The sequence below is a fragment of the Equus asinus genome, chromosome 19 (genome assembly GCF_041296235.1).
Source record: "Equus asinus isolate D_3611 breed Donkey chromosome 19, EquAss-T2T_v2, whole genome shotgun sequence".
NCBI classification, from domain to species: Eukaryota; Metazoa; Chordata; class Mammalia; order Perissodactyla; family Equidae; genus Equus; species Equus asinus.
This window is the reverse complement of record NC_091808.1, coordinates 1,968,732-1,989,525: the sequence shown is the minus strand read 5'-3', so window position 1 is coordinate 1,989,525 and position 20,794 is coordinate 1,968,732. Positions and strand designations below refer to the sequence as shown.

General features: G+C 48.8%; 1 protein-coding gene across 6 annotated transcripts in view; it reads right to left on the bottom strand.

Annotated features, from left to right (window-relative positions):
* The window catches only part of ANKMY1 (ankyrin repeat and MYND domain containing 1), a 70,334-nt gene that overhangs the window by 37,667 nt on the left and 11,873 nt on the right, over positions 1–20,794 (bottom strand). For all 6 annotated transcript variants that reach the window (XM_044751282.2, XM_014842853.3, XM_070489235.1 and 3 more), the window contains 3 exons: positions 20,471–20,687; positions 19,917–20,081; positions 15,857–16,329 (listed from right to left, as the gene is read on the bottom strand). In XM_044751282.2, the coding sequence (XP_044607217.2) occupies positions 15,857–16,329; positions 19,917–20,081; positions 20,471–20,687 (855 nt within the window). The remainder of the gene's footprint in view (positions 1–15,856; positions 16,330–19,916; positions 20,082–20,470; positions 20,688–20,794) is intronic.

Genomic DNA, 20,794 nt, shown 5'->3' with positions numbered 1-20,794 from the left:
ACAAATACACAAATACACACCACACATATACACAGCACGCACCCATACACACACAAATACACACCACACACATATACACACCACACATATACACAGCACGCACCCATACACACACAAATACACAAATACACACCACACATATACACCACATGCACCCATACACACACAAATACACACCACACACATACACCGCACGCACCCATACACACACAAATACACAAATACACACCACACATATACACAGCACGCACCCATACACACACAAATACACAAATACACACCACACATATACACAGCATGCACCCATACACACACAAATACACACCACACACATATACACACCACACATGCATACAACACACATATGACACAACACACACACATATATACACACACACCACTCACTCATAGCCACCACACACATACACAGCACGCACCCATACACACACAAATACACACCACACATATACACCACATGCACCCATACACACAAATACACAAATACACACCACACACATATACACACCACACATGCATACAACACACATATGACACAACACACACACATATATACACACACACCACTCACTCATAGCCACCACACACATACACCGCATGCACCCATACACACAAATACACAAATACACACCACACACATACACCGCATGCACCCATACACACACAAATACACACCACACATATACACAGCATGCACCCATACACACAAATACACAAATACACACCACACATGCATACAACACACATATGACACAACACACACACATATATACACACACACCACTCACTCATAGCCACCACACACATACACAGCACGCACACATACACACACAAATACACACCACACATATACACACCACACATGCATACAACACACATATGACACAACACACACACATATATACACACACACCACTCACTCATAGCCACCACACACATACACCGCATGCACCCATACACACAAATACACAAATACACACCACACACATACACCGCATGCACCCATACACACACAAATACACACCACACATATACACCACACGCACCCATACACACACAAATACACACCACACACATATACACACCACACATGCATACAACACACATATGACACAACACACACACATATATACACACACACCACTCACTCATAGCCACCACACACATACACAGCATGCACCCATACACACACAAATACACACCACACACATACACCGCACGCACCCATACACACAAATACACAAATACACACCACACATATACACCACATGCACCCATACACACACAAATACACACCACACATATACACAGCACGCACCCATACACACACAAATACACACCACACACATATACACACCACACATGCATACAACACACATATGACACAACACACACACATATATACACACACACCACTCACTCATAGCCACCACACACATACACCGCATGCACCCATACACACACAAATACACACCACACATATACACAGCATGCACCCATACACACAAATACACAAATACACACCACACATATACACAGCATGCACCCATACACACACAAATACACACCACACACATACACCGCACGCACCCATACACACACAAATACACAAATACACACCACACATATACACAGCATGCACCCATACACACACAAATACACAAATACACACCACACATATACACAGCACGCACCCATACACACACAAATACACAAATACACACCACACATATACACAGCACGCACCCATACACACACAAATACACACCACACATATACACAGCACGCACCCATACACACACAAATACACAAATACACACCACACATATACACAGCACGCACCCATACACACACAAATACACAAATACACACCACACATATACACCACATGCACCCATACACACACAAATACACACCACACATATACACAGCATGCACCCATACACACACAAATACACACCACACATATACACAGCACGCACCCATACACACACAAATACACACCACACACATATACACACCACACATGCATACAACACACATATGACACAACACACACACATATATACACACACACCACTCACTCATAGCCACCACACATATACACCGCATGCACCCATACACACAAATACACAAATACACACCACACACATACACCGCACGCACCCATACACACACAAATACACAAATACACACCACACATATACACAGCACGCACCCATACACACACAAATACACAAATACACACCACACATATACACAGCACGCACCCATACACACACAAATACACACCACACACATATACACACCACACATGCATACAACACACATATGACACAACACACACACATATATACACACACACCACTCACTCATAGCCACCACACATATACACCACATGCACCCATACACACAAATACACAAATACACACCACACACATATACACACCACACATGCATACAACACACATATGACACAACACACACACATATATACACACACACCACTCACTCATAGCCACCACACACATACACAGCACGCACACATACACACACAAATACACACCACACATATACACACCACACATGCATACAACACACATATGACACAACACACACACATATATACACACACACCACTCACTCATAGCCACCACACACATACACCGCATGCACCCATACACACAAATACACAAATACACACCACACACATACACCGCATGCACCCATACACACACAAATACACACCACACATATACACCACACGCACCCATACACACACAAATACACACCACACACATATACACACCACACATGCATACAACACACATATGACACAACACACACACATATATACACACACACCACTCACTCATAGCCACCACACACATACACAGCATGCACCCATACACACACAAATACACACCACACACATACACCGCACGCACCCATACACACAAATACACAAATACACACCACACATATACACCACATGCACCCATACACACACAAATACACACCACACATATACACAGCATGCACCCATACACACACAAATACACACCACACATATACACAGCACGCACCCATACACACACAAATACACAAATACACACCACACACATACACCGCATGCACCCATACACACAAATACACAAATACACACCACACATATACACAGCATGCACCCATACACACAAATACACACCACACATATACACAGCACGCACCCATACACACAAATACACAAATACACACCACACACATACACCGCACGCACCCATACACACACAAATACACAAATACACACCACACATATACACAGCATGCACCCATACACACACAAATACACAAATACACACCACACATATACACAGCACGCACCCATACACACACAAATACACAAATACACACCACACATATACACAGCACGCACCCATACACACACAAATACACACCACACACATATACACACCACACATGCATACAACACACATATGACACAACACACACACATATATACACACACACCACTCACTCATAGCCACCACACACATACACCGCATGCACCCATACACACAAATACACAAATACACACCACACATATACACAGCATGCACCCATACACACAAATACACACCACACATATACACAGCACGCACCCATACACACAAATACACAAATACACACCACACACATACACCGCACGCACCCATACACACACAAATACACAAATACACACCACACATATACACAGCACGCACCCATACACACACAAATACACAAATACACACCACACATATACACAGCACGCACCCATACACACACAAATACACACCACACATATACACAGCACGCACCCATACACACACAAATACACACCACACACATATACACACCACACATGCATACAACACACATATGACACAACACACACACATATATACACACACACCACTCACTCATAGCCACCACACATATACACCGCATGCACCCATACACACAAATACACAAATACACACCACACATATACACAGCATGCACCCATACACACACAAATACACACCACACACATACACCGCACGCACCCATACACACACAAATACACAAATACACACCACACATATACACAGCATGCACCCATACACACACAAATACACAAATACACACCACACATATACACAGCACGCACCCATACACACACAAATACACAAATACACACCACACATATACACAGCACGCACCCATACACACACAAATACACACCACACATATACACAGCACGCACCCATACACACACAAATACACAAATACACACCACACATATACACAGCACGCACCCATACACACACAAATACACAAATACACACCACACATATACACCACATGCACCCATACACACACAAATACACACCACACATATACACCGCACGCACCCATACACACACAAATACACAAATACACACCACACATATACACAGCACGCACCCATACACACACAAATACACACCACACATATACACCGCACGCACCCATACACACACAAATACACAAATACACACCACACATATACACAGCACGCACCCATACACACACAAATACACACCACACACATATACACACCACACATGCATACAACACACATATGACACAACACACACACATATATACACACACACCACTCACTCATAGCCACCACACACATACACCGCATGCACCCATACACACAAATACACAAATACACACCACACATATACACCGCATGCACCCATACACACAAATACACACCACACATATACACAGCATGCACCCATACACACAAATACACACCACACATATACACAGCACGCACCCATACACACAAATACACAAATACACACCACACACATACACCGCACGCACCCATACACACACAAATACACAAATACACACCACACATATACACAGCATGCACCCATACACACACAAATACACAAATACACACCACACATATACACAGCACGCACCCATACACACACAAATACACAAATACACACCACACATATACACAGCATGCACCCATACACACACAAATACACAAATACACACCACACATATACACAGCACGCACCCATACACACACAAATACACAAATACACACCACACATATACACAGCATGCACCCATACACACACAAATACACACCACACACATACACCGCACGCACCCATACACACACAAATACACAAATACACACCACACATATACACAGCACGCACCCATACACACACAAATACACAAATACACACCACACATATACACACCACACATGCATACAACACACATATGACACAACACACACACATATATACACACACACCACTCACTCATAGCCACCACACACATACACCGCATGCACCCATACACACAAATACACAAATACACACCACACATATACACCACACGCACCCATACACACAAATACACAAATACACACCACACATATACACCGCATGCACCCATACACACAAATACACAAATACACACCACACATATACACAGCATGCACCCATACACACAAATACACACCACACATATACACAGCATGCACCCATACACACAAATACACAAATACACACCACACATATACACAGCACGCACCCACACACACACAAATACACACCACACATATACACAGCATGCACCCATACACACAAATACACACCACACATATACACAGCACGCACCCATACACACAAATACACACCACACATATACACAGCATGCACACATACACACACAAATACACACCACACACATATACACACCACACATGCATACAACACACATATGACACAACACACACACATATATACACACACACCACTCACTCATAGCCACCACACACATACACCGCATGCACCCATACACACAAATACACAAATACACACCACACACATACACCGCATGCACCCATACACACACAAATACACACCACACATATACACAGCATGCACCCATACACACAAATACACAAATACACACCACACATATACACAGCACGCACCCATACACACACAAATACACAAATACACACCACACATATACACAGCACGCACCCATACACACACAAATACACACCACACATATACACAGCACGCACCCATACACACACAAATACACAAATACACACCACACATATACACAGCACGCACCCATACACACACAAATACACAAATACACACCACACATATACACCACATGCACCCATACACACACAAATACACACCACACACATACACCGCACGCACCCATACACACACAAATACACAAATACACACCACACATATACACAGCACGCACCCATACACACACAAATACACAAATACACACCACACATATACACAGCACGCACCCATACACACACAAATACACAAATACACACCACACATATACACCACATGCACCCATACACACACAAATACACACCACACATATACACAGCATGCACCCATACACACACAAATACACACCACACATATACACAGCACGCACCCATACACACACAAATACACACCACACACATATACACACCACACATGCATACAACACACATATGACACAACACACACACATATATACACACACACCACTCACTCATAGCCACCACACATATACACCGCATGCACCCATACACACAAATACACAAATACACACCACACACATACACCGCACGCACCCATACACACACAAATACACAAATACACACCACACATATACACAGCACGCACCCATACACACACAAATACACAAATACACACCACACATATACACAGCACGCACCCATACACACACAAATACACACCACACACATATACACACCACACATGCATACAACACACATATGACACAACACACACACATATATACACACACACCACTCACTCATAGCCACCACACATATACACCACACGCACCCATACACACAAATACACAAATACACACCACACATATACACCGCATGCACCCATACACACAAATACACAAATACACACCACACATATACACAGCATGCACCCATACACACACAAATACACAAATACACACCACACATATACACAGCATGCACCCATACACACAAATACACAAATACACACCACACATATACACAGCACGCACCCACACACACACAAATACACACCACACATATACACAGCATGCACCCATACACACAAATACACACCACACATATACACAGCACGCACCCATACACACAAATACACACCACACATATACACAGCACGCACCCATACACACACAAATACACAAATACACACCACACATATACACCACATGCACCCATACACACACAAATACACACCACACACATATACACACCACACATGCATACAACACACATATGACACAACACACACACATATATACACACACACCACTCACTCATAGCCACCACACACATACACAGCACGCACACATACACACACAAATACACACCACACATATACACAGCACGCACACATACACACACAAATACACACCACACACATATACACACCACACATGCATACAACACACATATGACACAACACACACACATATATACACACACACCACTCACTCATAGCCACCACACACATACACCGCATGCACCCATACACACAAATACACAAATACACACCACACATATACACAGCATGCACCCATACACACAAATACACACCACACATATACACAGCACGCACCCATACACACAAATACACAAATACACACCACACACATACACCGCACGCACCCATACACACACAAATACACAAATACACACCACACATATACACAGCACGCACCCATACACACACAAATACACAAATACACACCACACATATACACAGCACGCACCCATACACACACAAATACACACCACACATATACACAGCACGCACCCATACACACACAAATACACACCACACACATATACACACCACACATGCATACAACACACATATGACACAACACACACACATATATACACACACACCACTCACTCATAGCCACCACACATATACACCGCATGCACCCATACACACAAATACACAAATACACACCACACATATACACAGCATGCACCCATACACACACAAATACACACCACACACATACACCGCACGCACCCATACACACACAAATACACAAATACACACCACACATATACACAGCATGCACCCATACACACACAAATACACAAATACACACCACACATATACACAGCACGCACCCATACACACACAAATACACAAATACACACCACACATATACACAGCACGCACCCATACACACACAAATACACACCACACATATACACAGCACGCACCCATACACACACAAATACACAAATACACACCACACATATACACAGCACGCACCCATACACACACAAATACACAAATACACACCACACATATACACCACATGCACCCATACACACACAAATACACACCACACATATACACCGCACGCACCCATACACACACAAATACACAAATACACACCACACATATACACAGCACGCACCCATACACACACAAATACACACCACACATATACACCGCACGCACCCATACACACACAAATACACAAATACACACCACACATATACACAGCACGCACCCATACACACACAAATACACACCACACACATATACACACCACACATGCATACAACACACATATGACACAACACACACACATATATACACACACACCACTCACTCATAGCCACCACACACATACACCGCATGCACCCATACACACAAATACACAAATACACACCACACATATACACCGCATGCACCCATACACACAAATACACACCACACATATACACAGCATGCACCCATACACACAAATACACACCACACATATACACAGCACGCACCCATACACACAAATACACAAATACACACCACACACATACACCGCACGCACCCATACACACACAAATACACAAATACACACCACACATATACACAGCATGCACCCATACACACACAAATACACAAATACACACCACACATATACACAGCACGCACCCATACACACACAAATACACAAATACACACCACACATATACACAGCATGCACCCATACACACACAAATACACAAATACACACCACACATATACACAGCACGCACCCATACACACACAAATACACAAATACACACCACACATATACACCACATGCACCCATACACACACAAATACACACCACACACATATACACACCACACATGCATACAACACACATATGACACAACACACACACATATATACACACACACCACTCACTCATAGCCACCACACACATACACAGCACGCACACATACACACAAATACACACCACACACATATACACACCACACATGCATACAACACACATATGACACAACACACACACATATATACACACACACCACTCACTCATAGCCACCACACACATACACCGCATGCACCCATACACACAAATACACAAATACACACCACACATATACACCACACGCACCCATACACACACAAATACACACCACACACATATACACACCACACATGCATACAACACACATATGACACAACACACACACATATATACACACACACCACTCACTCATAGCCACCACACATATACACCGCATGCACCCATACACACAAATACACAAATACACACCACACATATACACAGCATGCACCCATACACACACAAATACACACCACACACATACACCGCACGCACCCATACACACACAAATACACAAATACACACCACACATATACACAGCATGCACCCATACACACACAAATACACACCACACATATACACAGCATGCACCCATACACACAAATACACAAATACACACCACACATATACACCACATGCACCCATACACACACAAATACACACCACACACATATACACACCACACATGCATACAACACACATATGACACAACACACACACATATATACACACACACCACTCACTCATAGCCACCACACACATACACCGCATGCACCCATACACACACAAATACACACCACACATATACACAGCATGCACCCATACACACAAATACACAAATACACACCACACATATACACAGCATGCACCCATACACACACAAATACACACCACACACATACACCGCACGCACCCATACACACACAAATACACAAATACACACCACACATATACACAGCATGCACCCATACACACACAAATACACAAATACACACCACACATATACACAGCACGCACCCATACACACACAAATACACAAATACACACCACACATATACACAGCACGCACCCATACACACACAAATACACACCACACATATACACAGCATGCACCCATACACACACAAATACACACCACACATATACACAGCACGCACCCATACACACACAAATACACACCACACACATATACACACCACACATGCATACAACACACATATGACACAACACACACACATATATACACACACACCACTCACTCATAGCCACCACACACATACACCGCATGCACCCATACACACAAATACACAAATACACACCACACATATACACAGCATGCACCCATACACACAAATACACACCACACATATACACAGCACGCACCCATACACACAAATACACAAATACACACCACACACATACACCGCACGCACCCATACACACACAAATACACAAATACACACCACACATATACACAGCATGCACCCATACACACACAAATACACAAATACACACCACACATATACACAGCACGCACCCATACACACACAAATACACAAATACACACCACACATATACACAGCACGCACCCATACACACACAAATACACACCACACACATATACACACCACACATGCATACAACACACATATGACACAACACACACACATATATACACACACACCACTCACTCATAGCCACCACACACATACACCGCATGCACCCATACACACAAATACACAAATACACACCACACATATACACAGCATGCACCCATACACACAAATACACACCACACATATACACCGCACGCACCCATACACACACAAATACACAAATACACACCACACATATACACAGCACGCACCCATACACACACAAATACACAAATACACACCACACATATACACAGCACGCACCCATACACACACAAATACACACCACACATATACACAGCACGCACCCATACACACACAAATACACACCACACACATATACACACCACACATGCATACAACACACATATGACACAACACACACACATATATACACACACACCACTCACTCATAGCCACCACACATATACACCGCATGCACCCATACACACAAATACACAAATACACACCACACATATACACAGCATGCACCCATACACACACAAATACACAAATACACACCACACATATACACAGCATGCACCCATACACACACAAATACACACCACACATATACACAGCATGCACCCATACACACAAATACACAAATACACACCACACATATACACCACACGCACCCATACACACACAAATACACACCACACACATATACACACCACACATGCATACAACACACATATGACACAACACACACACATATATACACACACACCACTCACTCATAGCCACCACACACATACACCGCATGCACCCATACACACACAAATACACAAATACACACCACACATATACACAGCATGCACCCATACACACAAATACACACCACACATATACACAGCACGCACCCATACACACAAATACACAAATACACACCACACATATACACAGCATGCACCCATACACACACAAATACACACCACACATATACACAGCATGCACCCATACACACAAATACACAAATACACACCACACATATACACCACACGCACCCATACACACACAAATACACACCACACACATATACACACCACACATGCATACAACACACATATGACACAACACACACACATATATACACACACACCACTCACTCATAGCCACCACACATATACACAGCACGCACCCATACACACAAATACACAAATACACACCACATACATACGCACACCACACACACATGCACACACCCACACCGGCATACACACACCAGTGCACACACTGGCACACAAACACAACACACACTAGCATGCACATCTCTTACGAGGAGTGTGGAACTGGCACCAGTGGGGAAGCTGTGCCAAGACCTGGGCCTAGAGAGGCTCGGGTGAGTGGGCAGGGACGGCCAGCCCCACTGGGCCGGGGGAAGGTAAGGGAGGGGCTGCCCGGCATTGAGAATGGCAGACAGAGTGGGCAGGTGGAGGGCCTGGCTCATCCCCCTGATCCCACGGCCAGCATAGCACCGTGTCAGCAGATAGTACGTGGTGGGTGCATGTGCTCCAAAATTCTCATTTTCACCGAAGGCTGAAATGTCACCACTGACAACACACCCTGTCACATTTTCCTTAAAGCGAACAGCCACTCAGAAGAATGAAGAGCCATAGTGTGCCGGCTGTGGTTCTTTTGGGTAAAAGTGGTGTCCCAGGGGAAGGATGGAGAATCCCGTTTGTGGCTCCAGCCGTGGGAAAAGTGCCTTCCTCGAGAGGACCACTCTCCTGTGGTTTGGGGCAGACGAGCTTCCAGTGTCCTCCCATCTCATCCCACGGAACATTCTAACAGGGCATGGCCTCAGGAGTCGAGACTTGACACATTGATTCCTGTTGTTCCATCAGTCGCATTCTCAGGTGAACCTGGCCTTCTCCCGTGCACGCGTGCGTGTGTGGGCGTGAGTGGAACACAGCGCGATGTCACACAGGGACATGGCAGATACATCTTAGGATGACTAGGAGAATTATGTCTACCTCGCGGACTTGATGAAAGGGGCTGGGACACGCAGGGGTATACCTCTGGTCTAGACGTTGGTCTGGGAGGTGAGGGCAGGGGTGTGTCGGGGTGTGGGCGAGTGTGTGTGTGGGTAAGTGTGTGTCCGTGGGTAAGTGTGTGGGGGTGAATGTGTGGAGAGAGTAAGCGTGTGTGTGTGTGTGTGGGGATATGTGTCCATGAGTGGGGGGTGAGTGTGTGTGTGTGTGTGTGTGGGGATATGTGTCCATGAGTGGGGGGGTGAGTGTGTGTGTGTGTGGGGGGGGGATATGTGTCCATGAGTGGGGGGTGAGTGTGTGTGTGTGTGGGGGGGGGGATATGTGTCCATGAGTGGGGGGTGAGTGTGTGTGTGTGGGGGGGGGATATGTGTCCATGAGTGGGGGGGTGAGTGTGTGTGTGTGTGTGTGGGGATATGTGTCCATGAGTGGGGGGTGAGTGTGTGTGTGTGTGTGGGGATATGTGTCCATGAGTGGGGGGGTGAGTGTGTGTGTGTGTGTGTGGGGATATGTGTCCATGAGTGGGGGGGTGAGTGTGTGTGTGTGTGTGGGGGGATATGTGTCCATGAGTGGGGGGGTGAGTGTGTGTGTGTGTGTGTGTGTGGGGATATGTGTCCATGAGTGGGGGGTGAGTGTGTGTGTGTGTGTGGGGGGGGGATATGTGTCCATGAGTGGGGGGGTGAGTGTGTGTGTGTGTGTGTGGGGGGATATGTGTCCATGAGTGGGGGGGTGAGTGTGTGTGGGGGGGGGGGATATGTGTCCATGAGTGGGGGGGTGAGTGTGTGTGTGTGTGGGGGGGGGATATGTGTCCATGAGTGGGGGGGTGAGTGTGTGTGTGTGTGTGGGGGGGGGATATGTGTCCATGAGTGGGGGGGTGAGTGTGTGTGTGTGGGGGGGGGGATATGTGTCCATGAGTGGGGGGGTGAGTGTGTGTGTGTGTGTGTGTGGGGATATGTGTCCATGAGTGGGGGGGTGAGTGTGTGTGTGTGTGTGTGTGGGGACATGTGTCCATGAGTGGGGGGGTGAGTGTGTGTGTGTGTGTGTGGGGGGATATGTGTCCATGAGTGGGGGGTGAGTGTGTGTGTGTGTGTGGGGATATGTGTCCATGAGTGGGGGGGTGAGTGTGTGTGTGTGTGTGGGGGGGGGGATATGTGTCCATGAGTGGGGGGTGAGTGTGTGTGTGTGTGTGGGGGGGGGATATGTGTCCATGAGTGGGGGGGTGAGTGTGTGTGTGTGTGTGTGTGGGGATATGTGTCCATGAGTGGGGGGGTGAGTGTGTGTGGGGGGGGGGGGATATGTGTCCATGAGTGGGGGGTGAGTGTGTGTGTGTGTGTGTGGGGATATGTGTCCATGAGTGGGGGGGTGAGTGTGTGTGTGTGTGTGTGGGGATATGTGTCCATGAGTGGGGGGGTGAGTGTATGTGTGTGTGTGTGTGGGGATATGTGTCCATGAGTGGGGGGTGAGTGTGTGTGTGTGTGTGTGGGGATATGTGTCCATGAGTGGGGGGTGAGTGTGTGTGTGTGTGTGTGTGTGGGGATATGTGTCCATGAGTGGGGGGGTAAGTGTGTGTGTGTGTGTGTGGGGATATGTGTCCATGAGTGGGGGGTGAGTGTGTGTGTGTGTGTGTGGGGATATGTGTCCATGAGTGGGGGGGTGAGTGTGTGTGTGTGTGTGTGGGGATATGTGTCCATGAGTGGGGGGGTGAGTGTGTGTGTGTGTGTGTGGGGATATGTGTCCATGAGTGGGGGGTGAGTGTGTGTGTGTGTGTGGGGGGATATGTGTCCATGAGTGGGGGGGTGAGTGTGTGTGTATGTGTGTGGGGATATGTGTCCATGAGTGGGGGGTGAGTGTGTGTGTGTGTGTGTGTGGGGATATGTGTCCATGAGTGGGGGGTGAGTGTGTGTGTGTGTGTGTGTGGGGATATGTGTCCATGAGTGGGGGGTGAGTGTGTGTGTGTGTGTGTGTGGGGATATGTGTCCATGAGTGGGGGGTGAGTGTGTGTGTGTGTGTGTGTGGGGATATGTGTCCATGAGTGGGGGGGTGAGTGTGTGTGTGTGTGTGGGGGGGATATGTGTCCATGAGTGGGGGGTGAGTGTGTGTGTGTGGGGGGGGGGATATGCGTCCATGAGTGGGGGGGGATATGTGTCCATGAGTGGGGGGTGAGTGTGTGTGTGTGTGGGGGGGGGATATGTGTCCATGAGTGGGGGGTGAGTGTGTGTGTGTGTGGGGGGGGATATGTGTCCATGAGTGGGGGGTGAGTGTGTGTGTGTGTGTGGGGGGATATGTGTCCATGAGTGGGGGGTGAGTGTGTGTGTGTGTGTGGGGGGATATGTGTCCATGAGTGGGGGGGTGAGTGTGTGTGTGTGTGTGTGTGTGGGGATATGTGTCCATGAGTTGGGGGGTAAGTGTGTGTGTGTGTGGGGATATGTGTCCATGAGTCGGGGGGTGAGTGTGTGTGTGTGTGTGTGGGGATATGTGTCCATGAGTTGGGGTGTGTGGGGGGGGAGTGGGTGTGTGTGTGTGTTTGTGTGTGTGTGAAAGTGCATATGGAGGCCAGTGGGGGGAGGCGTAGGGTGTGTGAGCATCCGCATGGTGCCCGCTGCCCCTGCACCAATCTGGGCACATTTCCTGGACTCTGCCAAGCCCAGCCCCCAGCACTGAGGCACACAGAAGTCAGCCCCCACCCTGGGATTCCCATGGAGATAAGGCAGAGAACGACTCCCACCACGGCATTCCCTGCAGGCCTGTGGGGGAGTGGGGCACGCAGACAATGGGACACACATTCCTAGAAACAGTCCCTCCCAGTGGAACCTCCCAGGGGAAGTGATGCTGATCCACTGAGCACATGATTCCCTAAACGGGACCCTCAGCTTCGCCGCCCCGGCCCCAGCCACCTACTCAATCATGGACAGTGCCATCTGCCTCATGGTCCCTTTGTCGGAGTTGGTGGTGCCCAAGGAGGGGGCCTTCAGCATGCTGTGGGCCCTGGCGCTCTTCTCCATGATGGCCTGCGAGAGCTCGATGGAGAAGCTGTGCACACAGAGGTTGGACTCGAAGGCCGTCTCATTGCTGCCCAGCGAGCACGCGTCCAGGTTCCCTGGCACGTCATCCAGCCTCTTCCCCGCATCGCTGGTGCTGCCCCTGGGCGATGTGGACTCCCACTGCTGCAGGCTGCTCCTCAGGTTGGTGGCCTCCCAAGACTGCCGGGTGCCCAGAGAGAGGCTGCCCTCATGGCTGCCGGGCACCACGGGTGGCGCCTTCAGATCCTGGCTGCCGCGGGTGGGGACAGATTCCTCATATGAGAGTGACTCCACGGCCACTTCGGAGAATGAGAAGGAATGGCTTGGAGACTTTGAGAGTTTTGGAGCTTCCTTTGGAAAATACAAAAATACGTATCATTAGAAGAAAGAAGAAATCAGAGTGACAATCCCATTTATCACGGACCCCTCATGGGAGCAGCCTTCAAGGCACCCAGGAGGACAGTGTTAATGTGCCTCTGCCCGTGAGCCTTTCCAAAAACCCACAGGGAGGAAAGGACACATCTCGGGGCCATCGCATGGGAACCCCAGCCACACAACAGCCACCAGCCACACGTGGCAACTGAGCTTTCCAAACGAGGCCCCTCCAGAACTGGGGTGTGCCAGAAGCGTGAAGACACCAGAAAAAGAACGCAGTGTCTTCCTAATGATTGTTATACTGGTTACACACTGAAATGATAAATTTTGGACCGACTTAGTTAAATAAAATATATCAAAATTAATTCCACTTGTGTTAACTTTTTCTTTTTCATATGGCTCCTAGAAACATTTCAAGTACACACGTGGCTCCCGTCGTGGCTCACATTTCCACTAGATGGCGCTGCTCTCCAAGGGTGGTCCTTGGACCAGCATGAGTGTCCCCAGGATGCAGGATGCAGGGCCCCACCCCAGACCTCTGAGGCAGAAATGGCTGGGGTGGGGCCCAGGGGTCTGTGATTAACTTTTTCTGTGAAGGGCCAGATGGTACATAGTTAAGGCTCTGTGGGCCCAGGGGTCTCTGTGTGACTACAAAACCCCAGCATTGCAACACAGAAACAGCCATAGGTAACCCGTAAAAGGATGGCATGGCTGTGTTCCAACGCAACTTGGTCTACAAGAGCAGCGGGCAGGCGGACCAGGCCTTTCCAAGCCCTGCTCCAAGGGCTTCGGACGCTCGCTCACGTCTACGACCACTCTCTACAGGGGAGCGCGGGGTCGGAGGAGCGTGTCATCCCCACAGAGAGGAAGACAGCCAGGCGCTCTGACAAATAAATAAGACATCAAGAAAGAGGGAAGGAGACTAGTACAGATCGAAAGAAGCATGAAACCTTAATCGATGCAGTATGTGAACTTGTTTGAATCTGGATTCAAGACCATTCTAAAAAGATAGTTATGAGAAAACTAGGGGAAACTGGACGCTGATGGAATATAGGAGGAGACCAAGAAATTGCTGTTTAATTTTTAGGTAGGATAATAGTGTTTGTGGTTATGCTCAAAAGAAAAAAAAGAGAGAGAGAGAGGAGAATGGGTCTTCAGCTAGTAGAAACACATACGGAAGGAGGTCTTTATGACTGAAGTCATCTGACATGGAATGTACCCTGAAATGACAGGAATTCACGGGTCAGGGCAGGGAGTGTGGACGAGGTCAGACGAGCCACAGGTCAGCAACTATTTACTCTGGGTAATGGGTCCATGGAGTTCAGGGTACTGTTCTCTCTTCTTTCGTGTATGTGTAATATTTTTCAGAATAAAAAGTTTCTTTAAAAAAAATAAAGGAGTGATTTTTATAAGGATTTTAGGAATAGAACTAAAAGGCTTTATGGGGCCCCAATTCCTTCATCAATAATTAAGCTACTCCAGGAGCCAGCCTGGTGGCGCAGCGGTTAAGTTCGTACGTTCTGCTTCTCGGTGGCCCAGGGTTCGCCGGTTCGGATCCCGGATGCAGACATGGTACCGCTTGGCAAAAAGCCATGCTGTGGCAGGCATCCCACATAAAGAGTAGAGGAAGATGGGCATGGATGTTAGCTCAGGGCCAGTCTTCCTCAGCAAAAAGAGGAGGATTGGCAGTAGTTAGCTCAGGGCTAATCTTCCCCAGAAAAAAAGAAAAGAAAAGAAAAAAATTAAGCCACTCCAATCGAATGAGGAGTCTTCTTCGTACAGGGTCCCCGAAGACACTCAGCCTCCGCTCTCCCCATCCTGGGATGGGCGGCTTCTCGCCCAGTCCCTCCTGCTCCACTCCTTCATTCACTGGCTCCACAGACACCGACTGAGCCCCTCTCCCTCCATTCCTGCACCCTCTGGACTTGGAGAGGCTGTGGAATAAAATCAGCCAGTCTCCGGAAGCTTCTGTAGGAAGGGTGACAGCATGAGGACCAAAACACCGCCACCTCTGTTCATCAGATCCCCTTCGAACTTGAAAGTTAGTGATCAGTGCAAGTCAACAACTTCCGACTCAGAAAAACAGAGTATACACACAAATTGGACCAAAGAAGAAACAAAACAAAAATTGCAGTGTTGGTTTTCAAACCCTCTACCTGCGAGCTATGGCAGCATTCTCGTCAGCACTGACCACCCTGTCACTGAGCGTCTGGGAACAGCCCGGGTCACGGTGCCCTTCAGATGCAGCTCAGCGCCCCGCCCGAGAAAGAGGAAACGAGAACGGCCCACAGGCTGAGCAGGGCGTGACCCGCTCCTCGGGACTCGGGACTCGTCCAGCCACAGACAGGCCCTCCCGGGATGGAAGCCTCTCCCAGCCTCCTGCGCACAGGACCCCACCAGGCTGCCGGGGGCTCGGGCAGGCCCTCGGCCTCTCCCCAGCTGCACCTGCTCACCATAAGGTCAGGCTCTCAGCCTCTGAGCTCCCACCCAGTCCTAAAATTCTGTGGACCTGGTGGCATAGTCATACTTCAAAAAATCAAAAGCAAGGGCTGAGGACCTGAACTTGAGAAAGGAAGACAAAGTGCAAAGTGTCTTGATAATCCCAGGAACTCTGCCTGGGACACAGGATGGGCTTAGTAGGAGCCTTTTCTCAAGAAAGGGATTCAAGAGGTTGGGAGGAGGTGGGAGGTGTACCCGCCAAGGGGACGTTTTCCAGGTTGAAGTCACTACCCCGGCACCATTTCCTCACCCACCTAGGAGACGCCAGACCACCATCAGGGAATGCCCTGAGCCCTTCCAAGGTCTTTCCTGGTAGAACTCAGTCCTGGGCCTGGCCCAGCCTCGCACAGCTGACGCTTAGGGTCCAGGGTGTGCTTCCGGAGGGGTGAGAACACCCCCTGCAGGTGCTGCCCCTTTGGCCTAGGGGGAGACGCGGACGTCAAGTTTGCCCCGCACTGCCGCCCACCCTGGGCTGTGGCTTGTCCTCGAGCCTGCTCCGCATGGCAGTGGAACTATGAAATAGTGCAGCCGCCACAGCAGAACGGCTTGGAGGTTCCCTGATAAATTAAACATATGACTATCACATGTCCAGCAATTCCAGTTCTGCATATGAACCCAAAACAACCAGAAGCAGGTGTGCAAACCAACACCGGCATAGCGACGTCCAGGCAGCACTATTCGCAACAGGCAAACATGGACCTCAGTCCTGAGTCTCGAGGATGCCTTTCCCCATCCCTCCCACAGTGCCCCCTTTCCTGAGGCCCGCAGGAGGGGTCTCAGGGCCCCAGGCTGCTGTGCGCATGGCTCGTAAGGGACACACGTCCCTCGGCGTCGTGGCAATGAGCAGGACAGCTTAGTGAGTGCACGGGCTCTGTCTCCACTTCCCACCTCCCCGCCCACTGGCCTTATGGCCAATTCACCCCATCTCTGAACCTGGTCTGTGCAGGGATGGGGGAGGCTGATGGACGGCCGGGAAGAGACACAGGTGGGTGGTTGGGTGGAGGGTGCACGGGGGACAGGGGGGTGCGGCCGCTGAGCCAGGCCTCGGGGGCCGACAGGCTGACCTGGGGCTTGGTCACTGTCCTCTCAGCGATGTTGGGTTTGAAAGAGTGGGCCGGGTAGTAGAGAAGGAAGCACATGTTGAGTGGCGTGAGGCCCTCATCTGAGCACTTGTTCACGTCGGCCCCGTGGTCCAGCAGAAGGTTGACAACGTCAGTGTGACAGTGGACCTGGAGGGAGAAGGCCCGCCTCAGAGGACAGCAGGCGCCCTCAGCCAGGGGCGAGAAGGGCGCCTGACGCTCGCGTGGGAAATGGCTCCTCCGAGTGCGGCCCCCGGTGCTGTCATTAACTCGGAAACAGCGGACACCGGCTCTCACCGGGGCTTGGCCAAGGGACAAGGTCAGGCGCGTGCCAAGGCACGGGAAGGTCAATGCGCTCCCACCATCTTTTCCATCTGACCCTGTATGTCCCACTCAGGGGCTGGGGGCACGTCGGCTTTACAGAGAAGGAGGGGAGGGCCCCGCGCCCTCGAAGGTGCCATCGCCCAGGACCCTCATGGGTTAGCCCTGCTGCTGAGGGGACCTTGCAGCTGACACGAGCACGGGGGTGGGGTGCTCACAGCAGCCGCGGCGAGCACGGTGTAGCCCCTCGAGTCGGCCACGTCGGGACTGACAATGCTCTCCCTCAGGATCCCGTAAATCCAGTCGTAGTCGCCTTCCTCGGCCTTCAGGATCATATCCATGGAAAGCTGCTCCTTGGGCCCAGGCCTCCCAAAGCCGCTCCGGTTCCCCTCCAGGATGGCGCCCATGTTCCAGCTGGTGTGAGCCTTCTTGTTCCTAGCAACACAGGGGGACTCGGTGGTGTTAGACCGGCTCCGGACCCCCTACATCTACCACCAAAAGGGCCCACGCCGGCCCCTCCCTCCAACTCTCCCACTCCTCAT